General features: G+C 43.1%; 1 protein-coding gene and 1 pseudogene across 5 annotated transcripts in view; one reads left to right on the top strand and one right to left on the bottom strand.

Annotated features, from left to right (window-relative positions):
• Positions 1–27,199, top strand: part of LOC141113483 (glycogenin-1-like) — a 56,485-nt gene that overhangs the window by 6,893 nt on the left and 22,393 nt on the right. For all 5 annotated transcript variants that reach the window (XM_073606613.1, XM_073606612.1, XM_073606611.1 and 2 more), the window contains exons 2-6: positions 3,726–3,788; positions 6,928–7,069; positions 15,383–15,557; positions 23,302–23,464; positions 26,449–26,575. In XM_073606613.1, the coding sequence (XP_073462714.1) occupies positions 3,782–3,788; positions 6,928–7,069; positions 15,383–15,557; positions 23,302–23,464; positions 26,449–26,575 (614 nt within the window). In that variant the 5' untranslated portion in view covers positions 3,726–3,781. The remainder of the gene's footprint in view (positions 1–3,725; positions 3,789–6,927; positions 7,070–15,382; positions 15,558–23,301; positions 23,465–26,448; positions 26,576–27,199) is intronic.
• Positions 13,310–13,427, bottom strand: LOC141114743 (5S ribosomal RNA; annotated as a pseudogene).

Genomic DNA, 27,199 nt, shown 5'->3' with positions numbered 1-27,199 from the left:
AAAGAAAACTTTATTCGTGTGAAAAAAAAAATGATAGTTTTTATGCTACAGCGCTGAAAGCTGAAAATTGGCCTGGGCAGGAAGGGGGTTTGAGTGCTCAAAAAGCAAGTGGTTACGCGGAATTTATCAAAACTGGAGCCAACAGAATCGGCAGCAGCTGTGCATGGCAACCAATCAGTTTCTATCTTCACCTTGTTCAAGATAGAAAACTCAAAAATGAACAAAGCATATCCCTCTATAGTGTGTATTTATCTCAATCCAGAGCACTAAGTGTCATTTCTGTCTGCTGCCTCATTCCTCTGCTATCAGTCACTTCTGACAAGTTTTCCTGACACCAGGAGAAAAAAAAAAAGGTGACAGGGGAGGGACCTCCAGTACCCACCCTGTGTTGACAGCTTCAGCTCTGTTCCTGTGTGCTGTGTGAAGGGGGGTGTGTCTCTTCCCTGCAATCAGCTCTTACTGCACTCTGGTGAAGTGTAACTTCAGCTCCCCTCCCCCTGCTTTCTGAAAGCTCAGACAAGTTGTATCAATGCTTGACTTTGAACAGATGTAGAGAAGAGAAGACTGCAGATAAACAGGTACAACTTATGCAGGAGGATTTGTTTCATCTCTGTGTCCAGTTCCTTCACTGGGTGTATGTAAGGGCTTACAATCACTTCCCGCCGGAAGGCTGTCATATGACGTCCTGGACTTTTAGTGGAGATATCTGAATGATGCAGCTGCAGGCATCATTCGGATATTTTTTTTTCCCCAAAAATGAAAGTGTTTTTTTTTTTCAAAAAAAATTGCACTTGAAAAATTGCTGGCGCAAATACAGTGTGACATAAAAAATTGCAACGACTGCCATTTTATTCCCTAGGGTCTCTGCTGAAAAATATTTATAACGTTTTAGGGGTTCCAAGTAATTTTCTAACAAAAAAACACAAATTTTTACATAGATGTGAGAAATGTCAGAATTGGCCTGGATGGCAAGTGGTTAAGCTTTGCAAAAAAAAGCTGGAAGCTGATTGGTTGCCAATGCACAGCTGCTCCAGATTATAGCTGTTCCAGTGTTGATAGATTCCTCACAATGTATTATTATTTTTATTATTATCTGTTCACTAAAGTTACTTGATATTCTATGTGGTCTGGTTCAAACTTCCTGCTTGGGTAACCGGGAGATGGAAAACTGATTGAAAAAGAGTCCTGATACTATCAAGCCCATAAATTAGACATGTGCAAAACGAAAAAAATTTGTTTAGTTAAATTTGTTTAATCTGTTTAATTCATTTTCGGAATTCGTTTTGTTTATTCGTATTCAAATTATTCGAGTTTGTATCGATTCGAATAGTTTTCGCGTCAATTTCAAGTAGTTTTCGAATGGTTTTCCAATTTCCAAGTAGAATAAAATAGAAAATAAAGGAATAAAATAGAAAAAATAGAAAAGAATATAACAAAATAGAAAATATAATATAATGTAATATAAACAAATAGAATAGAATAAAAAAAAATAGAATAAAATAGAATATAACTATCTTCTTAAATTCAAATAGAATAAAATAGAAATAATATAGCCATTTCCTAAAATTTAAAGGACTTGTAAAGTCTAATTACCGCCTAATTACCTACCTGAGCCCCTTCTTTCTCCAGCGATTTCCATGATCCCCTCAGGCATCCAGGACACTCCCCCTGATTGGCAGAGACAGAGCAGCGGCGCCATTGGCTCCTGCTGATGTCAATCAAAGTAAGTCAGCCAATCAGGGGAGAGAGGAGGTGGGGCCAGGTCGGGGGTTCCGTGTCTGAATGGATACATGGAGCTCTGACTCAGCTTGCGTGCCCCCTTTAACAAGCTGCTGGCTGAGGGGCATTCAAAGGAGGGAGGGGCTAGCAGCAGCAAAGAGGGAACCGAGAAGAGGAGGATCGGGGGCTGCTCTGTGCAAAACCAACTGCACAGAGGAGGTAAGTATAACACGTTTGTTATTTTTAAGAAAAAAAAATAGCCTTTACAATCACTTTAAATAGAATCAATTCAAATTTGAAAAGAATAGATTAAAATAGAAAATAACAGAATAGTATAGAAAAAATAATAGAATAGAAATTTATTTTATTCTTTTCTATTCTATTCAAATTCAAATAGATTCTATTTGAATTTTGGGAAATGGTTATATTCATCCTATTGTTTTTTTTAATTCTATTCTTTTCTATTCTATTATAGTCTATTCTATTCTATTTTTTCTATTCATTTTTATTCTAATCTGTTCTTTTATTTTCTATTCTATTTTGTTCTGTTTTACACTATTATATTATATTCTTTTCTGTTTATATTCTTTTCTATTCTATTTCATATATATATATATATATATATATATATATTTATTTATTTTTTCTATTCCTTTACTTTCTATTTTATTTCTCTTTGGAAATTGGAAAACTATTCGAATCGATTCGAATTTCGGACAATTTTTTTTTTCTTGCTGTTATTTCGGATTCATTTAAATTTGGTACTATTGTAATTCGAAAATTCGAATGTATCCGAATTTCCGAATTACAATAGTACCGAATTTAAACGAATCCGAAATAACGGCAAAAAAAAAATTCTGTCGAAATTCGAATTAATTCGAATAGTTTTCCAATTTCCAAAGAGAATAAAATAGAAAATAAAGGAATAGAGAAAAAAATTATAAAATAAAAATTTTTGCCGTTATTTTGGATTAGTTTAAATTTGGTACTATTGTAATTTGGAAATTCGGATACATCCGAATTTCCGAAAAATGAAAATTCTTCCGAATTTCAATTCGGAACGAAAGAAACTGCACGTGTCTACCATGAATGCAAGGAGCCAACTGCAGAGTGCAGAACCCATAGCAAGCCATCAGAAGCCTTTCATTCTATTCTTTTGGGGGTTTTTTTTAATTCTGTTCTTTTCTATTCTATTATAGTTTATTCTATTCTGTTTTTTTCTATTCATTTTTATTCTATTCTACTCTGTTTTATTTTCTATTCTATTTTGTTCTGTTTTACTCTATTATATTCTTTTCTGTTATATTATTTTCTGTTCTATTATATATTTTATTTTCTATTCTATTCCTTTACTTTCTATTTTATTTCTCTTTGGAAATTGGAAAACTATTCGAATCGATTCAAATTTCGGACAATTTTTTTTTTCTTGCTGTTATTTCGGATTCGTTTAAATTTGTTACTATTGTAATTCGAAAATTCGGATGTATCCGAATTTCCGGATTACAATAGTACCGAATTTAAACGAATCCGAAATAACGGCAAAAAAAAAAATTCTGCCGAAATTCGAATTGATTCAAATAGTTTTCCAATTTCCAAAGAGAATAAAATAGAAAGTAAAGGAATAGAGAAAAAAAAATTAAAAAAAAGGAACTGCACGTGTCTACCATAAATGCAAGGAGCCAACTGCAGAGTGCAGAACCCATAGCAGCCATCAGAAGCCTTGACTCTAATAACGCCTAATAATAGCCTGACTTTATTAACACAAATTGTGGGTTCTGACATGTTGCACTCATTCAGTTTATTGCAAAGGTCCCCATGCCTCCCCCCTCTTTATATTAATCATTCTAGGAATCCCTCCCTGCCATAACTAGTATCATGTGTGTTCCTGTGTCGGTGTATACAGCTGAGCTATTGATTTACAGAATGGAATTTCTGCTATGTGCACTAAATGACATGTGTGGCCATTATATAAGAACATGATGATCTGTTACTGTTATTACTTCTAGAAATACGTTGAAGAGTCTCACGATTTCAACCGAGGCTTACCCAACATCCATCCAGAATGCCCGGTAAGTAATGTTAGACTTTCCATCCGCTGTAGAATTCCATCTGTATTACACTGCAGGAGCTTCACCTTCCTAAGCAAGGTAGGCATTAGGGGGGGGGGTGCAAACTGGACAATGACTCGGGGTCCACCATGCTCTAAGGGCCCCCTTCTAACAGCAGTGATATTGCATTACAACTTTGCCTGGCCATTGCATCCCACAGGTCAGTGCCCTGCGGTGACTGTGTGTTCCTGCTCCTCCACTCAGACCCGTGTCTGCCATGGCATCAGCTGTGGCTTCCGTCATGTGATTTGTCTGCAAGGATGAGATGTACCTCCCCTCCCATCTCATATAGGCCCATGCTAGAGCTGCACAATTAATCCTTAAAGAATCGAGATCGCGATTCTACCTCCCCTTGCCGGTCTTAAAAAAAAAAAAAAAAAAAAGCTTTTTTCTCAATTTAGTGTAGAGAGTTCTCTGCTCAAGCTGACAGCTGTCAAAAAAAAAAATAAAACAGGCAGCCTGCTAAGTTTCTCACAACATAGCTAAAGAGAAACATTGTAACATTTAGTTCTTTTAGATCAAAGGGATGAACTTCTGTCTGTAGATGAGGGCAGTTTAACCACTGAATCTTTTTCTGACACTTGCTTACAAGTTTAAAATCCGTATTTTTTGCTAGACAATTACTTAGAACCCCCAAACATTATATTTTTTTTTAGCAAAGACCACATTGCTGTTTCAATATTTCATGTCACACTGTATTTGCGCAGCGGACTTTTACACACTTTAAAATACACTTTAATGAATTTTAAAAAAATAACTAAACAGTAAAGTTAGCCCATTTTTTTCTTTTTTTTTTGTATAATGTGAAAGATGATGTTAAGCAAAAAAATGTGATTCTCATTTTAGCCAGAATCATGCAGCTCTAGCACATGCATATATACACTATATTACCGAAAGTATTGGGACGCCTGCCCTTACACACACATTAACTTTAATGGCATCCCAGTCTTAGTCCGTAGGGTTTAATATTAAGTTGGCTCACCCTTTGCAGCTATAAGAGCTTCAACTCTTCTGGGAAGGCTGTCCACAAGGTTTAGGAGTGTGTCTATGGGAATGTTTGACCATTCTTCCAGAAGCGCATTTGTGAGGTCAGGCACTGATGTTGGATGAGAAGGCCTGGCTCGCAGTCTCTGCTCTAATTCACCCCAAAGGTGTTCTATCAGGTTGAGGTCAGGCCAGTCAAGTTCCTCCACCCCAAACTCATTCATCCATGTCTTTATGGACCTTGCTTCCAAATCATTTGGTGGAGCGGTGATTATGGTGTGCGGTTGTTTTTCCGGGGGTTGGGCTTGGTCCCTTAGTTCCAGTGAAGCAGTGGCGTAACTAGAACCTTCAGGGCCCCGGTGAAAGAAACCATGAAGGGGTCCCCCTGACGCCTGGGCAGTGCCCTTTCCTCCGAGTCCAGTGGCAGAACGCCAGGGCCCGGTCGCAAGTGGGTGGCTGCATATAAAGGAACCGATTTGGGTCAATATTGGGTCATTCAGGTCTGTCTGACCCAAATATTGAGAAAGTAGAAAAAACACCTAGTACCAAAGGTACAGTGAGAGACCCCTTAGGGTCATTAATAAATCAAACCAAGAGGTAAAAAGGTATAAATTTTATTACAAATTGACAATAATATACATGTAAGAACAAAGCATGTGAAGCGTAAAAGCCATATCTAATACCCTGAATAATAAAATTGTATAGACTAGTCACTATCCTGGTGCAGGAAGGACTAGTGACGATCCAGTGTATATAACACCTTACGGACTACAGGTCCTTCTTCAGAGGTTTTTGTTATTAATTCAGATGGGTATAGATTTTCTACAAGAGAGAGTATACAAGTAAAATTATACATTAATAAAAAGTGGTAATAATCCATAATATTTCAGCTAAACAGACTATGCAGTACATTAACATGACATATGATGATAAACTTGAGCTGATTTACTTACATGGTAAACAATTCACATTGAGCATATATCTGAAGGGAATGACGTGATAAAAAATCCTCTTAGATCATGGGGGCATGCGTCTACCAGGTCCATCAAGCAACTGCGTCAAAAAAGGGAGAACGGACCTTACTTCGCTGCGAGGACTCAAATTAGTGCAGTGCGGAACAGCTACCACTAATACTGAACCAATGTTGCTGTAAATTGTATAAGAAATTGGTATCAAAATCAAATGCTGTTGAAGAATGCCCAAAAAAGTCAAAAACTGGAGCAATCAATTGCCCCCTGCATCCAGAAAAAGTATGGACGTGGGTCAATATGTGCTAATAACAGTTAGATTGAATAGACCAACCTGGAAAATGAAATGTGCTGCCTCTTGACCGAGCGCTCCTTCAGCATCTAAAAAGAGGCAGAGGAGACGGTATAAGAGCACGTGCAAGATAGTTGGCGTCCAATCGCGGTTAATCGCGATTGCCGTCAGCTGGTGCAGTGGGTGGGAGGGCTCGTGCGAAGACCTCGCACGATCATCCTCCCTAGAGTCCCCCGGGCATCACGGCGGGCGGCACAGGTCCACCCCCATACAGAGGGGCAGAACTGCGTCATCACGCCGCCGACGCGCAAATGGCACCGTACGGGCTCCAAGCTGGAACGCAGCGTGGTGGAGGCCCAGAAGGACCTACTGTGCCAATTAGTGGGCGTCCCGAGCCGCCCCACCCACATGCTTTGTTCTTACATGTAAATTATTGTCAATTTGTAATAAAATGTATACCTTTTTTACCTCCTTGGTTTGGTCTGTCTATTAACGACCCTAAGGGATCTCTCACCGTACCTTTTGGTACTAGGTGTTTTTTCTATTAACTTTTTTGAAATGCGTTTTTCTGGATATTTTTGTTATTCTGTCTCTCACTGTTAAAATAAACCTACCAATAAAATGATAGACTGATGATTTCTTTGTCGGTGGACAAACGTACAAAATCAGCAGGGGATCAAATACTTTTTCCCCTCACTGTAAATAAAAGAGTGTGGTGCCGGCTGCGTGTGACTAGATAAGTAGGGCAGTACCATTGCTTGTGTGGCGCCATTTTAAAAGGACGCATGGAAAAAAGTATGTGTGTCTCAGTGCCACCAAATCAAAGATTCACTTCATTTCTCTTTTTGTCTCTCAGTTACAACCCAAGCGTTTGTCACCCTCGGCACCAATGATCTCTATTGTCAAGGAGCTTTAGTTGTCGGGAAATCGCTAAGAAATCATAAAACATCCCATCAGCTGGTGGTCATAGTGACGTCGGAGGTTACCGATCGAATGAGGTAAGCTGTGCTCAGGAGCGTGCCTAGGTTAATCGCCACCTGAGGAGGCTGTTTTTGGCACAACCCTTTCCAGGTATGCCACCACCCCTAATTCCACGGATGCCACCTCATTTTTGCTATTCCTCCCCCTTTGGTTGCTGGGATGCTGGCGCAGCGACCAATGATACCGTGGCCCTACCACCTAGTAACCAATGACACTGACACGACGGTTGGTTGCTAGGATGCCAGTGACTGGGCCATACCGTGTCATTGGTTGTATGGTGCAGTCAGGTGCCTGCAGCATAACAACCAGTGGTGCTGTACTACCCAGCCGCCAGCATCCTAGCAACCAGCTTAGTAATGCTGCCCTTTGTATACAGAGCAGTGTTACTGAGCTGCAGTGAGGGCAGAATGTCTGGTATGGACACTCCAGCCTCAGTGCAGACTTTGCCTCATTGGCGGCATGCCCCTGGCTGCGTTGTAGGACGGCAATGGGATTTGAAAGAAAATCTGGACATGTTGGCAAAATTTTGGTAAAATGCATTAGAGCCATTGGTACAAGGCAAACGAATGAGGGTTTGTGTATGTAAACCCTGACAACGAACCTCTCATTTTCTTCCTTTTGGTCTGTTAAACATACTGTTTGGATGTGTTTTGTTATATCTGTTCGATAAGTGCAAAAAATGCCTGTTCCCAGCATTCCTGTGCTCGCTTCCTGAGTTATGTCGGGGAGTCTAATCAGCCCTCCAAGTTCTTTTCTATGGGCTACAGAATAATTAGTGTCTACATTGTAGAGCTAGAAGAGTGCTAGGGTTTCAGTAGTTAAGCAAAAGACAACTGGGCAGGGCTGACACCACTCATTCCACTAAAATGCTATGGGTTGTCAGCCCAAAATAGGGTTTAGGAGCTTTAGTATATTTTTGGCAGGTGAACGGGTATTTTTCTGTACTTGTACAATCTTTAAAGAAATGAATCATGGAAAAATTGTGATTGTATTGAATATTGTATTATACTGCATACATTTTTGGCAGGTGAACAGGTATTTCTCTGTACTTGTACAGTCTTTAAAGAAATGAAGCATGGAAAAATTGTGATTGTATTGAATATTGTATTATACTGCATACATATATTTTTTTTTTTTTTTTTACTTTGCCCTGACACTTAAAAGGTTAGTTCACCTGCACTACTCCTGAATTCAGAGCAGAAGGGCTGCAACTGCTTGCACTACAGTGGAATAAAAAAAATGTTGGAAGGGACATTGTGGCTATCAGCATTGTGACTGCTGACCTTCAGGCCTGTAGCTTGTCACTCAGCACCTGGCCATGCCCAGCCCTGCCCACTGCTTTCTGGATTGATGGCACTTCCCCTGTGGCTGAAATCCTCCCACTTTAAACTAGTGTCTTGGAAGGGGAGCATGTGAGACACAAATGAAGGAGGATTTGGTTCAGTCAGGGAAAGTAAAAGAAGATTTAAGAGGTTTGTTCAAAATCAAAGGTTACTAAGCTATTTTCTCTCCGGGTCGAATGTTATTCATACAGGGTAAAGTGAATCAGGAAAATAAAACATTATGGTCACTAGATGGAACTAATGATCATAGGAAATACTTATTTACTATGGTCCTCAGCTCCCTCCACTGGTCGTAACTTTCTAAACAAGGGGCCAGTTTACTGTTTTTCAGATTTTGGGGGGGGTGCAGTCTGTGTGAGTTGAAAATGAACTGGCATCCATGGGAGTAACCCATGCCCCATCATTGGTATCAGTGGAAGGAATAGTGCCCCATCATTGGTATCAGTGGAAGGAATAGTGCCCCATCATTGGTATCAATGGGAGGCATAGTACTGAATCATTAGTATCAGTGGGATGAATAGTACCCCATCATTGATGTCAGTGGGAGGATTAGTGCTCCATCATTGGTGTCAGTGGGAGGATTAGTGCCCAGTTGGCATTAGGGGAAGAAATAGTGCCCCATTGTTGGTATCGGGAAGAAATAGTACCCCATCATTGGTGTCACTGGGAGGAATTGTGCTTCCATTGTTGGTGTCAGTGGGAGGAATTGTGCCCTATCATTGGTGTCAGTGGGAGGAATCGTGCCCAATTGTTGGCATCAGGGGAAGAAATAGTGCCCCATTGTTGATGTCAGTCAGAGGAATAGCGCCCCCATTGTTGGTGTCAGTGGGAAGAATAGTACCCCATCATTGGCGGGAATAGTGCCCCATTGTTGGTGTCACTCGGAGGAATAGTTCCCTATTGTTGGTATCGGGAAGGAATAGCGCCCCATCATTGGTATTAGTGGAATGAGTAGTGCCCCATCCCTGGTATCAGTGGGAGAAATAGTGCCCCATCATTGGTATCAGTGGGAGGAATTGTGTCACTGAATGTAGTTCTCTAAGTTTGGAGGCCACTGTAATAATAGGATTTTTTAAAAACTGCTTACCTGTAAAAATCCTTTTCTTGGGAATACATCAGGGGACACAGAGCCTTTGATAATTACTTAGTGGGTTAGATAGTCACCATCAGGTGGTTGGACGATGGTAACCCTAATTACAAGGTGAGTTCCTCCCCTATATAACCCATCCCATATGGAGAGTACCTCCGTTTTGTAGCAAAGAAATAAGTACCCCAACGTATAATCCCGAAGAGGGGCGGGGCTCTGTGTCCCGTGATGTATTCCCAAGAAAAGGATTTTACAGGTAAGCTGCTTTTAAAAAAGCCTATTTTCTTGTTCATACATCACGGGACACAGAGCCTTTGATAAGTGGGATGTCCTAAAGCAATGCCCAAATTTGAGGGGAGGGAGACACAGATCAGAAAACATAGACCGCCAACGGATAAGAGGACCTATACTGCTGCCTGCAGCACACTGCGCCCGAAAGCGGCATCCTTATGTCCTCTTCTATCCATCTGATAGAATCTAGTGAATGTATGGAATGAAGACCAAGTTGCAGCCTTACAGATCTGAGCCATGGAGGCCTGGTGATGCACTGCCCATGAAGCACTAATGGCTCTAGTTGAGTGCGCTTTAAACTGAAAAGGAGGAATCTTCTTCTTTACACCATAAGCCTGAACAATAACCTGTCGAATCCATCTAGAGATAGTGGATTTCGACGCTGCCTGGCCCTTTCTAGGACCTTCCGGCAGCACAAACAAAGCATCAGCTTTTCGTATCAGAGCAATCGCTTTCAGATAGACCTTGACTGCTCTTACTACATCAAGAGAGTGTAACAACCTTTCATCCGCAGAATGCGGACCCGTACAAGGACGGTAGGACAACATCTTGGTTCAGATGAAATCCTGATACCACCTTAGGCAGCAAAAAGCTGTTAATTCTGATACCCCTCTAGCAGAGGATATGACAACCACAACAAGAAACTCGATCTTCTAGTCAAAAGAACTAAAGGAATATGGCGTATTGGTTCAGAAAGCTGTTTTTGTAAAAACAGACCATTCAAATCCCACAGGCACAAGGGAGACTCAACTGGCAGAATTAAACGCAACATCCCTTGGATAAAAAGCCTGGACTAAGGAATGAGAGATGAGTCTCTGAAAAAACTGATAAGGCTGGGAACTGACCCTTGATGTGCTCAAGGCCAGTTTCATTTCTACCTCTAACTGTAGAAAGGCGAGACTTCTGCCACTGGCATACCTTTGAGGGTGCCAACCCCTGGATTCACGCCAGGAAACATATGCCTTCCAGGCTCTGTGATAGACGAGCCTGGAGGCCGACCCCATAGCATTAACCAGAGTAGAGAGAACTGGAACCGAAAGCCCACGACTTTTCAGGATGTAGGTATCAACAGTCAAACCATCCAATTTAGATTCCGTAAGGAAGGATGGAATACTAGTCCCTGCGAGAGCAGGTCTAGGCATAGTGGAAGAATCCACAGCCTTCCTACCGCAATCTTTACGATTCCTGTATACCAAGGCCCTTCTGGGCCAGGCTGGAGCCACCAGAATAACCGGTTACTTCACCACCCCGATCCTGTGAAGGAGACGCGTAAGGAGCAGAACCGGAGAAAACACCTAGGTCAGAGAGAACTGATCCCAAGGAATTATCAATGTGTCTGTTCCGCATGCTAGTGGACCCTTTGTTCTTGACATGTTGAACATGGAGGCTAGAAGATCTACATCCGGGGTACCCCATTTCTGGCATTTAGCCCAAAATATGGAGGGGTGTAGAGACCATTCTCCTGGACACAGCTGCTGACGGCTTAGATAATTCGCCTGCCAAATTTTCATCTGTGGAATGAACAAAAATGGTTTACCTCCCTCTGGGCATTTGGACTCCTGGTGCCTGCTTGATTGATATAGGTCACTGCTGTAGCATTGTCGGCATGTATCCGGACAGGACAGCCTTGTGACCTGTAAGTCCAGGCCCTGAGGGCCAAATGTACTGAATCTCCAGAATATTGACGGGCAGGAACCTTTCAGTTTGGACCACTTTCCTTGGAGCGAAAGCTCTTTTAGGACTGCACCCCAGCCTATAAGGCTGGTAATCCATAGCTACCACTTTCCTGGTGACTGGAATAAAGGATTTTCCTGTAGAATTTTCACTAACAACCACCAACTGAGGCTCTTACGTACTTCTAACGTCAGGCGCCTGGGAAAAACTAAGGCTTGGATCCTCTTACTCCAAACAGACAGTATGCTGTTCAGTAATGGCATTGAGTGAAAACTGGGCGAAAGGAACAGCCTTAAATGAGGCTACCATCTTCCCGAACAACCTCATACAAAAGGCAAATGGAAGGTCTATCCCTTGCATTGCCCACTTGGGCCAAATCTTTATGGTCTTGACCTTCGATTCGGATAAAAGATACCCTGCTTTGGGCTATGTCCCCACTCTAGCCTCCATAGGGGCTATAAAGACCATGCTGGACACACTTAGGTCCAGCCATGCTACCGACTGATCTATCGGCAGCAGACTGCCTTGGTATGCCATTACAGCTATACCCTGAGCCATTTAGACCCGCTAGAGGCAGACCCTAGCAGTTTATAAAAGACTTGAGCATGGTGGCAAACCACAAGGGCAAGCCTACCAACCAGAAGAGGTGCTGTTTCCCTGTGACATGCAGACAAGTTCTGAAAAACACATGTGCAAACGATTCTCCATATGTGTAAGTGGCAAGAGTTAACACCATATGCCTCAAAAGAAGCGTGCGTTCATGGAAGCATGAATTTTCTATAATATGTTTAAAACATGAAACGTGTGTGCTGTACACACGCATACCTATAGCACATGTGCTATGGAACGGGCACCTTGCAAGCAAGCATGCGTCTCGGAATGTGTAATGCAAGATTACACATCCTGTATCCAGGCAGACACGTATTCCTATGTGAACATAAGGAATCCTGTATAATTTAGGAGGCTAAATTAACATGCCTTGTTATGCAACCATGCAAATCTAGGTGATCATGCAACCTTAGGCGATCATGCATTCTTATGCGATTCAGCATCTTTTATGCGACCAAACATTCTATGGATTATAAGCACTACTGTGCGGACAAGTACCCTTGGGAGACCAAGGACTCTTGTGTGATTAAGCACCCCTGTGCGATCCAGCATCTCTATGCAATCAAGCATCTTTATGCGTTTTTAAGCATTTCTGAAAAAAAATAGCTTCTCCGCGTGACCAAGTATCCTAGAGTAATCAAGGACACTTGTGAGGTCAAGCACCCATGTGCGATCCAGCATCTTTATGCAATCAAGCATCTTTATGCGTTTTTAGGCATTTCTGTGAAACAGGCCTCTCCGCGTGACCAAGTATCCTTGGGTGATCAAGGACTCTTGTGAGGTCAAACACCCTGGTGTGAACCCGCAACTTTGTGAACCCAAGCATTCTTATGCAATTTAGGTATTTCTGTAAAAACAAGCCTTTCTGCGTGAGCAAGTATCCCTGGGCAAACAAGGGCTCTTGTGGGGTCAAGCACTCTTGTGCGACGCCGTATCTTTATGTAAACAGGCATTTATGCGTTTTTAGGCAATTATGCCTTTTTAGGCATTCATGAGATTTTTAGGCATTTCTGCACAAATAAGCACTTAACGACCAAGCATTCTCATTCACGACTATGTAAGTCCACCACAAACGGAAAAAAACATGTATCTCTATGTGTATTACATGTTCTGCCACATGCATCTTGTACATTCCAATACTCAGGTAATTTATGCAAATATGTGGACTGATAAAAAGGAAGTTATCCTCCGCTGACGTGCGTACCCGCACTCATGTGTTTAGCTGTTTGTGTTAGCAACAATGTGTACAGAACTGTGTTCAGCACCTGGTATTCCCAGACGGTCTCCCATTCAGGTACTAACCAGGCCGACCCTGCTTAGCCTCTGAGATCAGACGAGATCGGGCGCTTTCAGCGAGATATGGCAGTAGGCATCTCCGCAGTTGTGCGTTTGGCTAGTTTGTAAGCAAGCACCTGCATGAGGACCTTGTGGAGGTTCTACACCTCTTTGTAGTAATGGACAGGCTTGGAAAGGTACAAGAAGCCAATGGGAATTTAAGAAAAAAGCCCAAGTAGGAGACAGAGGCTTTGGCCGTCTAGGCTGAGGGTAAGTTATAGGCAGCCTGAATCTCTGAAAAAGATTGCAACTCCAGAGCTTGTGAGGCCTCTGATACCTCCACCTCTTCAAATTGCACCTGTTCCCTGTCGGTGATCTTTCATCATCAGATTGTTGATTCTCTTGATTGAGGATTTAGGGCAGGGGAAGGGGAACTACCCCAATTTCTGCCCTCTTGTGAGGATGCTTCGACTATGCAGCTAACTTCTCCTGTACACCACACACTGTAAATGCAAACAACCATCTTTAAAAGACCTATGCAGAGCTGCAATTTCGGGAGAGGCTGCAAGCCTGACAGGGGCAATGGCTCATCCTGAGCGGCTGCCTCCAGTCTTTCAGGGGGGAATAGAACCCTTAGATCTAGGCTCTTTTACCTGCCCCTGAAGCCCTCTTACGGGTAGACATAGTCCTAAGCTGACAAAAGCAGAGGTACTAGTATAAATGCAATCACTGTTGTGCCTAGTCTTACAATATTATTATTAGCTTAGTCTGCACAACCTGATGCCGCGTAGGTATCTTAGATATGCCTGGATCCGAACCCACCGAGATGCTTACTCCCCACAGCTCTGTGTCTAACCGCTTACAGGCCTCTGGCGTTCTGGGCTTTTAAAAACAGCCACCTCGTGCCTGCGCACTAATGCGTTGTGCACGGCGCTAGCAACCACGCCCCCCCTCCTTCCCCGATGAATCCGCTGTAAAAGCGCGCCCCCTGCGCGTGTAGGACCAACATGGCAGCGGCCGGGGGCGAGGGGGGGGGGGGTGGAGGCAACCGGAGGACTACGTGGGACCCTCTAGACTTCGTGGGATCCCCCTTTTCACATCATGTGGCAGAGCCTGCAGTGGAGGAGGTGAGCGGCTTCACAGACCGGCTTCACTGAGCATGGAAGGCACGCAAGTATACACCTTATCCCCACTGCGGAGAATAGACAGATCCAACCTTCACCCATCACGGCGGGTAACGTTGTGCCAACCTTCAGGGTTCTGGGTTCCTACTTACAGGATCCTCTTCCATGGACCTGTAGAAGACTCTGCCAGAAACTTATCGAGCAACTTTTAATTTGTGCCCCAAAGTGCTGGATCCCAGAGCCCAGTCCTCAGAGAAAGACATTACAGGCAAAACCTCGTTTCTTTTTTTCACGAGGCCCGGGTAACATCCATCTTAGGCGTTTTTATTGGCCCGAGGCATGGATCCAGTTGTATAGCTCCTAGGCCCCCGCAGAGACCATCAAGCAGAGCTTTCTTCTTAGCACATCTTTAAAGGGACCAACCACCTTAGACACTGGCGAAAAAACTGAGGTGCTCTCCATATGGGAGGGGTTATATAGGGGAGGAACTCGCCTTGTAATTAGGTTTGCCAGTGTCCAATCACCTGATGGTGACTATCTAACCCACTAAGTAATTATCAAAGGCTCTGTGTCCCCTGATGTATGAACAAGAAACAGTATTTTTCTAATTTCTTCTATTCTGAATAAATGAAAACTTTTGTCCTGGAGAAAATATAGCTGAAAAGGATTGAATTTTGCACCAGTTAGCACAGAACGAATGTCCATGCAGTTTCACAGGACAAATACTCTGCATTTTTTTTTATTTTTTTTTAATTAAATACCCTCTATTGTTTCCTTATTCTGGCATGGTATCTATTGAAAAACACTGGAGAAAATCTAGTGGGTGGTCCTGTCTTCCCCCTGTGTTTTTTTTTTTTTTTTCCACAGAGATCAAAGGGCTCCTGTATAAAGTTAGCCTTATACCAGTTGTTGCTTTTCTATTTGCAGGGGAATCCTGCGGGAAGTTTTTGATGAAGTAGTTGAGGTGGACCTCTTGGACAGCGCAGACTCGGTACGACTGTCTTTGCTGAAGAGACCAGAACTTGGGGTGACCTTCACCAAGATCCGATGCTGGACCCTCACACAGTACACAAAGTGCGTGTTCCTGGATGCCGACACCATCGTGAGTACGGCAAAACCCCACGTGGACCTATAGTGGTCCTTCCCTGAAAAAAGCAGGACTTTTTGTCAGCACTCCAATGTTCTAGGTATAAAAATGTGCTGTCAGCATTCGCCAATCCTTTAAGAATAATCCCCTTAAAGCGAAACTTCAGTCTGCCTTCCAGGTGGGTTTGCCCCCAAGCCGTTATAGCGCATGCGCAGATGTGCCGACGGGCTCTACCAGGCCATCTGTGTGCACAGAGAGTCAAGCAAGCTATCTCATGCTATCTCGGGATTCAAAGCTTTGCAGCACGTCTGTACACACACAAGGGGTGGGGAGAAACCTTATAGTTCTCACCCAAGCACCAAATGCGGAAATGCTGCTTTGCAACACAAATAAACGTCTTCATTAAAAAAATGAATAAAAAGAATGTCCAGTCGTAAGAGAGGGAGGCAGAAGGAGCCAGGTCAGCTTTAGAGTGAAGGTCCGTTTTAATGTGTCTAATATGTTTATTTCCTATGATCAACAGTGCTATCTGGTGGCCATAATGCAGTATTTTCCTGAAAATTCTCAATCAGGAAAATAATACATTATGGCCACCAGATGGAGTTGACGATTATTGGAAATAAACAGACACATTACAGGGATTGTTTGTCATGGTTTTGCGAATGCTGTGAAATATGCATAGCACATTATTTTATAAATACACCTCTTATATGTTGATATCATGTATTTCTCCTTTTAGCATCATAGAAAGCTTGCAGTCTTTTGTGACAGCTGTGAATGAGGCCCATTATTTTATCAAAGCTGCCACTTCTTATAGTTACATACTGTATATACTCGAGTATAAGTCGAGTTTTTCAGCACATTTTTTTGTGCTGAAAGTGCCCCCCTCGACTTATACTGGAGTCAAGCACTTTTCTGCAGCAAAAAAATTCATTTTCCGAAACGACTTTGGGGCCCCCTATCTCAGAGCCACTTGGAGCTAGGAACCCCAAATTTGATGTGCAGACCCAGTGTAACTGGTGCCATAACATATCCAAAGCTGGGGTTCCTAGCACCAAGTGGCCCCGAGATGCGGGGCCCCAAAATAGGTTCGGAAAATGTCATTCTCTGCTGCAGAAAAGTGCTTGACATTTTCTGAACCGATTTTTGGGGCCCTGTATCTCGGTGCCACTTAGTGCTAGAAACCCCAGCTTTAGATATTTTATGGTGCTAGTTCCACTGGGTTTGCACACAAAATTTGGGGTTCCTAGCACTAAGTGGCCCCGAGATACGGGGCCCCAAATCGGTCAACTGTGTCCATCTGCAGCAATGTCATTTAGGGACCCTTTGGGTTCAGAGACCCCAAATTTTGGCTGCAGCTAGGGGGCATCTAGGAATCCTTAACTACCGAGTTTGAAGTTTGGGGGACCTATGGCTGCAAATGGGCACAGTGAGGCATGCAAATGGGCACAGTGAGGCTGCAAATGGGCATTGTTGACCCTCTTTTCCACTTCAGTAGCTGCGCCTTTCTCACCCTCGTCTTATACTCGGGTCAATAAGTTTTTCCCATTTTTTTTGTGGTAAATTAAGGCCTCGACTTATACTCGGAATGACTTATACTCGAGTATATACGGTAGTTAGTCAGTTTGAAAAAAGACACGAGTACATCTAGTTCTACCATAAAAATAAATAAATAAAAAATATACAATCCCATATACACAATCCTTCACCCACAGTTGATCCAGAGGAAGGAGAAAAAACCCCAGCAAAGCATGATCCGATTTACTACAGCAGGGGAAAAAATTTCCTTCCTGATCCCCCGAGAGGCAATCGGATTTTCCCTGGATCATCCTTACCTATAAATGTCAGTACCCAGTTATATTATGTACATTTAGGAAGGAATCCAGGCCTTTCTTAACCACTTCCGGACCGCAACACGCGATATACGTCCTAAATTTGAAGAGGAATAATATTGTTATGGCAGCGGTCCGCTTTCCAATAATAGTGGTCTTTGCGGTGGATTCGCTGCAAGATGACTTTTTTCGGCAGTGGGAGAGGGGACCCCCCGCCGCGCTCTGGTGCCCTCTGTCGCTTACTGGTGCCTTCCGCCGCTTACTGGAGCCGCTGGCAGTGGCGGAGGCGATCAGATCTCCTCCCTTGCTGGGTACGGAGACGAGTGAAGGGAAGATGGCCCCCCACTCGTCTCCATATCATTGCAGGGCAGAAGCGACGTCAAAACGTCACTTCCACCCATAGCTCTTAAAGGGCAATATTTTTTTTTTAAATGACAAAATTGTTTTTTTTTTTTGTTTTTTTTTAATTGCATTTTAGTGTAAATATGAGATCTGAAGTCTTTTTGACCCCAGATCTCAGATTTAAGAGGTCCTGTCATGCTTTTTTTTTATTACAAGGGATGTTTACATTCCTTGTAATAGGAATAAAAGTGACCCAATTTTTTTGTAAAGAACAGTGTAAAAATAAAAGGTAAAATAAATAAGAAAAAAAAAATATTTTAAACACGCCCCGTCCCGCCGAGCTTGCGCGCAGAAGCGAACACATAAGTGAGTAGCTCCCGCATATGAAAATGGTGCTCAAACCACACATGTGAGGTATCGCCGCGATCGGTAGAGCGAGAGCAATAATTCTAGCCTTAGACCTCCTCTGTATCTCAAAACATGTAACCTGTAGAATTTTTTAATCGTTGACTATGGAGATTTTTAAGGGAAAAAGTTTGTCGCCATTCCACGAGCGGGCGCAATTTTGAAGCGTGACATGTTGGGCAATTTACTCGGCGTAACATTATCTTTCACAATAGAAAACAAAATTGGGCTAATTTTACTGTTGTCTTATTTTTTAATTAAAAAAAGTGTATTTTTTCCAAAAAAGTGTGCTTGTAAGACCGCTGCGCAAATACGGTGTAACAAATGGATTGCAACGACCACCATTTTATTCTCTAGGGTGTTAGAAAAAAATGTATAATGTTTGGGGGTTTTAAGTAATTTTCTAGCAAAAAAAACTGTTTTTAACTTGTAAACGACAAATCTCAAAAAGAGGCTCGGTCCTTAAGTGGTTAACCGGTTCCCGACCGGCTCCTGTAGATATACGTCGGCAGAATGGCACGGCTGCGCAAAGTAACGTACCCGTACGTTACTTTGAATTTGCCGCCGTGTGCGCGTGCGCCTGTCATGATCTCCGTGAGTCAGGTCGCGGGTCCCGCGGACTCGATCGCCACGGGGATACCTGCGATCGCCTCACGGAGAGGACGAACAGGGAGATGCCGTTGTAAACAGCATCTCCCCTTTCTGCCTAGTGACAGTGTCACTCCATCTCTGCTCCCTGTCATCGGGAGCAGAGATCAATGACGTGTCCCACACAGCCCCTCCCCCCCACAGTTAGAATCACTCCCCTAGGACATACTTAACCCCTCCCCGCCCCTTCACTGCCAGTGTCATTTACACAGGAATCAGTGCATTTTTATAGCACTGATTGCTGTATAAATGACAATGGTCCCAAAAAGTGTCAAAAATGTCCGATGTGTCCGCCATAATGTCGCAGGCCCGATAAAAATCGCTGATCGCTGCCATTACTAGTAAAAAAAAAAAATTATTCATAAAAATGCCATAAATCTATCCCCTATTTTGTAAACACTATAACTTTTGCGAAAACCAATCAATAAATGCTTATTGCGATTTTTTTTTTTTACCAAAAATATGTAGAAGAATACGTATCGGCCTAAACTGAGGAAAAAAAATGTTTTTTATATATTTTTTGGGGATATTTATTATAACAAAAAGTAAAAAAAAATGCGTTTTTTTCAAAATTGTCGCTCTTATTTTGTTTATAACGCAAAAAAAAAAAAAAAATTGCAGAGATTGTTAAATACCACCAAAAGAAAGCTCTATTTGTGGGGAAAAAAAGGACGTCAATTTTGTTTCAGAGCCACATCGCACGACTGCGCAATTGTCAGTTAAAGCGACGCAGTGCCGAATCGCAAAAAAGTGCTCTGGTCAGGAAGGGGGTAAATCCTTCGGGGGCTGAAGTGGTTAAAGCAATCTACTGAGCTGGCCAGAACCACCTCTGGAGGGATTCTATTCCACGTTTTCACAACTCTTACTGTGAAGAAACCTTTCCGTATTTATTGATGAAATCTCTCTTCCTCTAGACGTAAAGAGTGCCCCCTTGTCCTCTGTGATGACCTTAAAGTGAATAACTCAACACCAAGTTCACTATCTGGACCCCTCATGTATTTGTACATGTTGATCATATCCCCTCTTAATAGCCTCTTCTCAATAGAATACATTTAGTTCTTATAATCTTTTTCCTCATAGCTGAGCTCCTCCATGCCTCTTATCACTGGCACAAAGTCTCCAGCTCCTGTACATTCAAGAGTTGTCTGGGGTGAAGTGTATATTTACGATCTCCCCAAAGTGGTTCATCGATGCTGAAGTCAGGAAGTCCTGAACCTTCACTTTTATTTCTGCTACAGCCACTGACGTGTTGACTTAGCCTTATATTTTGAATCATTGTCATGTTGGAAAGTCCAAGCTTACTCCATGCACGTGTATGCAATTTTTTCTCCAATATTTTCTGATATGTTGCATTGGTCATGCCATCAGTTTTGACTAAATTACATGCCCCCGTAGCTGGCAAACCCTGAAACAGCAGAGGTTCACCGCCATGCTTCACAGTAGGGATGGTGTGCTTCCCTTCATAGGCCTTGTTGACTCCTATTCAAACATGGCTTTTATGGTTGCGACCATAAGTTCAGTTTTGGTCTCACCACTCTACTCCTCTCTGTTGCAGTCCTGTTGTCTCGTTGACACCAGGCCATACTCTGAAACATGTGGTGTCACCTTGGACAGGAAGGGAAACAGACGGGTAGGGGGGCCTCCCTAGCAGGGATGCAACAGCAGTTGTGTTATAAGCAAACTTACTAGTGAATTACAACTGTTAAAGCAGACCCCCCACCCTGTTTACTAAACCTGATTACTTAAATACATTCTATTAACTAAAACGAATAAAGATAGCGGTACTTACCTGCCTCCTCCTCACATTGTTTCCCCAGTTTCTACTGGGAAACACATGTCGCCATTTACCGAAAAATGCCATTGGCAACCAGCTTCTTCTTTCTCCTTTGCCGGCCCACCGGGGACATCATGTGCCTTATCTTGCGCATGCACCATGCAAAATTACACTGCTGGAGGAAGCCTCTTCCCTGAGATCTTACAAGAGGTGAGGAATGCCTTGGCCACTTATGATTTGCCCAGTACACTGATGGCTTCCTAGTGGGATCGCTCAGGAGGGGTTGGACTATGATCTGAACACACCTGAGCTCATCCCTAGTCACCCATGCCTAAGAAGTACCAAGAAGTGGGAACCCTTTTACAACATAGGTGAGTAAAAGCAAAAATAGTTTCTCAAAGAAATGATTGTTTGATTGCACATGGCCATGCAAAGCTGCATGCTGATGTGAATTTCAGTGAAAGGTGGGGAAAATCCAGTCCACCCAACACTAATATTTGGTAGATAGATGTGTTCAACCACATGACAACCTCAGATCAGGTGAGATCTCTGTGCTGGGTTCCCGAGTCTGTAGACCTAGCATGCCCAATATGAGGGGTTCTCGCCCTAGAGCAGTGAAGGCGAACCTTGGCACCCCAGATGTTTTGGAACTACATTTCCCATGATGCTCATGCACTCTGCAGTGTAGTTGAGTATCATGGGAAATGTAGTTCCAAAACATCTGGGGTGCCAAGGTTCGCCATCACTGTCCTAGAGGGATTTTAATGTATTGTATAGAGGATGTAACAAAGTGGGCAGGAACAGAGCCAGGGCCAAGTTTAAAAATGGAGATCTCAATGGCAGAGGTATAACTTGAACCTTCAAGGCCCTGATGCAAGAAGCCATGAAGGGCCCCCCTGACCACTGTGGTGCTTTCCTCCTGGCCCCGGGGCCTTTTCCTCTGAGTCCGGGGCCCTTCACTCCAGGCCTGGGGCCCTTCCCACTGATCCCGGAGGCCCTTTAGGCTGGGTTCACACCTATGTGGGTTTTCTCCGCATCCAATTCGCATGACAGGAGATTGTGACCGGCTCTCTATGGAGCTTGTTCCCATATCTCCATTGCGGCTGCACAGTGGCTTGCACAGGAGTGCTGTGCATCTGTGGCTCTGTTTCAGGGCCGAATTCAAATTCCAAAAATTCGGCCTTGAAACGAAGAACCGGGACGCACCGGACCCCTGCTGGGATCCGCATCCGTCGGAGGTGTGAACCCAGCCTCACTCCTGTTGCTGGGCCCTTTATGAGCCCCGGTTCACACTGCTGCAACTTATCATGCAACTTGCGACACATAGAGTTTGATTTACTAAAACTGGAGAGTGCAAAATCTTGTGCAGCTGTGCACGATAGCCAATCAGCTTCTAAGGCTGGCCATACATTATACAATTTTCTTGTACCATTTTCCTTTAGATTTACTAAAACTATGTAATATGAGCTCAAACCTAAACCCTTTCAATGTGTATGCAATCAGGCAGGCCCTTTGCACTACATAGTTGAAGGTAAATCTAAAGGAAATTGAATAAGAAAATTGTATAATGTATGGCCAGTCTAACTTCAGCTTGTTCAATTAAGATTTGACAAAAAAACCTGGAAGCTGATTGGTTTCTATGCAGAGTTGCACCAGATTTTCCACTCTCCAGTTTTAGTAAATCAAACCCCATAAAGTTGCATTACAGGTCAAAACACATTCAATGATTCCATAGGTGCCGTCTTAATCATTACAACTCAAGTCACAGCGACAAAATAAGAAAAGGCTCCTGCACGACTACTTTGGTGCGATTTGAGTGCCATAGACTCCAATGTTAAATCACAAAAGTGGCAAGCAAGTCGCAAGGAAATTGCAAGCAGTCGCATGACTTTGGGGGTTGCATCAGTGCGAACCAAGCTTTATGGCCCCGCAGCCGGACCGTTTACATGTTTTGGCCCCCTCCCCACAGTGGTGGAACACCAGGGCCCGGTCACAAGTGCAACCTTTGCGACCCTGGTAGTTCCACCACTACTCAATGGGTTACTAAACTAGCTAAAATACCAGTTTTTGGTGCACTAATGCTTTAAAGAAAAAAAAAAAGTCAAATGGTTTAGACTAATGCCGCGTACACACGGTCTGACTTTTCAGCTACAAAAGTCCGACAGCCCGTCTGACAGACTTTCATCGGACTTTTGGCGGACTTTCTAACGACCTGATTTGCCTACACACGATCACACCAAGGTCCGACGGATTCGTACGTGATGACGTACACCGGACTAAAATAAGGACGTTTATAGCCGGTAGCCAATAGCTGCCCTAGCGTCGGTTTTTGGCCGTCGGACCAGCATACAGACGAGCGGATTTCTGGGTCCGGTGGAGTTACGACATAAAGATTTGAAGCATGTTCCAAATCTAAACTCTATCAGATTTGCGACTGGAAAAGTCCGCTGAAGGTCCGGTGAAGCCCACACACGATCGGATTGTTCGCCGGATTTGGTCCGTCGGCGTCCGTCAGACAAGTCCGGTCGAAAAGTCTGACCGTGTGTACGCGGTATTATGTATGTAAGGAATAGCAAACCTTAAACCTCCCAAAGCCTTCTAGCCCACGCCAGCCGTGCCCTCACCCCATTGTCGTTCACCGGCTGGTTATCTGGATATGAATGAGGATTTGCAGAAGCTCGCCTGCTGATACTTGACCCGTTTTAGTCTATATGAGTGTATATTTCTTGGAAGACTTGCCTGTGCTCTCTTTTTATAGGCTCTCTGTAACATAGACGAGCTCTTTGACCGGGAGGAGTTCTCAGCTGCTCCTGACTCTGGTTGGCCGGATTGCTTTAACAGCGGAGTGTTTGTGTTCAGACCGTCCCTGGAGACCTTCGGACGGCTTCTTAAGTATGCAGAAGATCACGGCAGCTTTGATGGTAAGCCAAGTCTTGTCATTGTGCTTCTTCACGTGGCTCCCAACTGACAGCCTGATCATGGCAGTTGTAGATTAAACAAAGAGGCAAAGATGGCAGCTTCCTTGGCTGGAAACGACAGGAGGGTTTACTTACACTTTAAAAGGTAACTGTTAGAAGAAAGATATGGAAGCTACCTTTGCTGGCTTTTTAAAGGCCGCCATCTTCAAGGTTTAGCAAGTCACTATGGTAGAACAAGCATGCAGCCAGTAAAGTCAGGACTCCCATGTTGCACACGTTGTGCTGAGATCTGATTGGTTCCCAGCAGTATAATAGTCTTTTACAACAGGAAAATCGCTACAATGATTGTCGTACGGATCATTATGATGTGGTTTTATCTCTGCACTTAATTGCATTAAAGGACGCACACCCTGCATTAAATATACTGCATTGGCATGTTCTGGGTACCCATAAAAGTGACTAAAAATGCATTAACATGTACATGAAGTAGACAAAAACTGAATTTTATTTTTATTTTTTTATTTTTTTTTAGGTAAAAATTTACATAGTATTTGTAGGGAAATACAATGTGCATGTTGGTGTCAATTAAAAACGTCTTCAGTGATCAAAATCATACAAACACTATAAAAACACACAAAACTGCATGCATTACAACACAAAGTGTGATTTCAGCCTAAACACTCAAAGTATGAAGATGACATCTTGCGCCTTTTAAAAACAAGTGTTTACTTTCATATTCCTCTGCTGGATTGCAAGGTTAAATGTAAATCCCCATCTCCTTGAGACTGTACCATATAGTAACAGCTGTGGATGTCCGTCTCCTGCATTCCCCTTCTAGACAGCTGGACCCTCATTCTGTTGTTTATAGTTCCTGGACACCTGTGGTTTAAATCAGGGGTCTCCAAACTGCAGTTCATGGGTCGGATGCAGCCCTTTGCTTGCATATATCTAGTCTTTGGGGCACCTTTCCTCCCACTGACACCAACAATAAGACAGTGATCCTTCCACTGTCACAAAAAATGGGGCACTATTCCCCCCACTGATACAAATGATTGGGCATGACTCCTTCCACCGACACCGATGGGTAATATTCTTTCCGCCGACACCAACGATGGGGCGCTCTTTCTCCCACTAATACCAAGGCGGCAGCCCTATTCCTTGCACTGATACCAATGATGGGGCACTATTCCTTGCACTGATACCAATGATGGGGCACTATTCCTTCCACTGATACCAATGATGGGGCACTATTCCTTCCACTGATACCAATGATGGGGCACTATTCCTTGCACTGATACCAATAATGGGGCTCTGTTCCTCTCACTCACACCAATATTAGGCACTATTCCTCTCACTGGCACCAATGATGGGGCACTATTCCGTCCACTGGCACCAAGGATTGGGCACTATTCCTCCCACTGATACCAATGATGGGGCACTATTTCTCCCACTGATACCAGTGATGGGGCACTATTCCTCCCACTGATACCAATGATGGGGCACCATCCCTCCCACTGACACCAACAATGGGGCACCATCCCTCCCACTGACACCAACAATGGGGGCACAATTACTCCCAGTGACACCAATTATAGGGCACTATTTCTTCTCCTGATACCAACAATTGGGCACAATTCCTTCCACTGACACCAATGATGGACACTATATTCCTTTCCACTGACACCAGTGATAGGGCACTATTTCTCCAAATAATACCAAGGTGGCAGCACTATTATTTCCATAGACCTCAATGATCGGGCACTATTCTTTCCATTGACACCAACAATGGAGCACTATTTTTCCCCTCTAATACTAAGGTGGCAGCACTATTCCTTCCATAGACACCAATGATGGAGCACTATTCTTTCCATTAATACCAATAATGGGGCGCTATTCCTTCCATTAATCTCAACATTAATTAAGTAATATTCCTCTCACTGTCACCAATGATAGGGCAGTATTCCTTCCACTGGCACCAAGGATTGGGCACTATTCCTTCCAATGACACCAGCAATGGAAAATATTCCTTTCCACTGACATCAGTGATGGGGCACAATTTCTCCAAATCATACCATGGTGGCACACTATTATTTCCATAGACACCAATGATGGGGCACTATTCCTTCTACTGAGACTAATAATGGGGCTTTATTCTTTCCACTGACACCAACAATGGAGCACTATTTTTTCCTCTAATACCAAGGTGGCAGCACTATTCCTTCCATAGATGCCAATGATGGGACACTATTCCTTCCACTGATACCAATAATGGGGCTCTATTCTTTCCACTGACACCAACAATAGGGCACTATTTCCCCAACTTATACTAAGGTGGCAGCACTATTCCTTCCATAGACGCCAATGATGGGGCACTATTCTTTCCATTGATACCAATAATGAGGCTCTATTCATCCCACTGATCTCATCAATAGGTAATATTCCTCTTACTGACACCAATGATGGGGCACCATTTCTTCCACTGACACCAATGATAAGACCCTATTCCTTCCACTGACACCAACGAGGCACTATTTTCTCTCAATAATACCAATCATGGGGCACCATTTCTCCTCCTACTCACCACAGGTACTATTTAATTTCTTTACTCCCACTGACCATGAAGTCTTGGGCATTGATTACTCCCACTGATGCTGGGGCTTTTTCTACTTCTGCTGGCCACAGTCTGGCCCCTAAAATCTAAAGGAGAGTGAACTGGCCCTTTTCCTAGAAAGTCTGGAGATCCCCGGTCTAAACAATAGGGAACATTGCTGCTTATTGCTGTATCTGGAGGTCTGATACCAGATTTCACCAGAAGGGGAAAATATGTATATTAAGCTCCAGGTCCTAATAAAAGCCATGTTTGAAATCGGGGACTATAACAGATTTCTGTATTTTTTTTATATATATATATATATATATATAATTTTTTTTTATTATTGTTTTGAACATTGTGTTGAAATTGTTGCCTGATTTGTTATTCATTACAGGAGGTGACCAAGGGCTATTAAATAGTTTCTTTGGTAACTGGGCAACGGCTGACATCAGCAAACATCTACCCTTCATCTATAATTTGAGTATCAGTTCTATATACACATACTCACCAGCCTTTAAACAGTGAGTATTCCTATTTAATACCCAAATAGTGACTCTGAACATTTGCTAACAATTATGGCTTTCTGCTTGGAACAAATTTGCGGGTGCTGATTTGGTCCAACTTGACATCTAGCACTTATGTGAAATTCAGTTTTGTAGGCCAATGGTTTCATACTACTTCTACAACCTCTGTAGAAGCACTGAAATGCACAGGAAAATGATAAGAAGGTATAAACTATTTTTATGTAATCTTTTGCAGTTGTGCTATGAGGTTGTACAGCTATTGAGCACAGAGCTCAATAGCTCAAGCACAAACTGAAACACACCAATGAGAGCAGCGACTTTTAAAATAATCAAAATCATTTCAATAGAAAGTGTATCTAAAGCCAAACTTTTTGTCTGTGTGCAGGGGATGAAACCTCCGTCAGGTTTTTATTGCAACACATGGAAAATTCACCCTCTCGTTTTGTCCTAGTCACCCATTGTCAGCAGGACAGAACACAGGAAATCCAAAATTTTGAAGTAACCCTTGGAAGAGAAAAAAGGGCAAATCTTCAAATGCAGACTTTTGTTGCAATGACAACTCACCTTGGGGAGATTTTCTCTCACCTGTTGTTTATCTGGGAAAGGAAGTGATGGCTAATC

The sequence above is a fragment of the Aquarana catesbeiana genome, linkage group LG12 (assembly GCF_042186555.1).
Source record: "Aquarana catesbeiana isolate 2022-GZ linkage group LG12, ASM4218655v1, whole genome shotgun sequence".
Lineage (NCBI taxonomy): Eukaryota > Metazoa > Chordata > Amphibia > Anura > Ranidae > Aquarana > Aquarana catesbeiana.
This window is presented reverse-complemented; position numbering and strand designations above follow the sequence as displayed.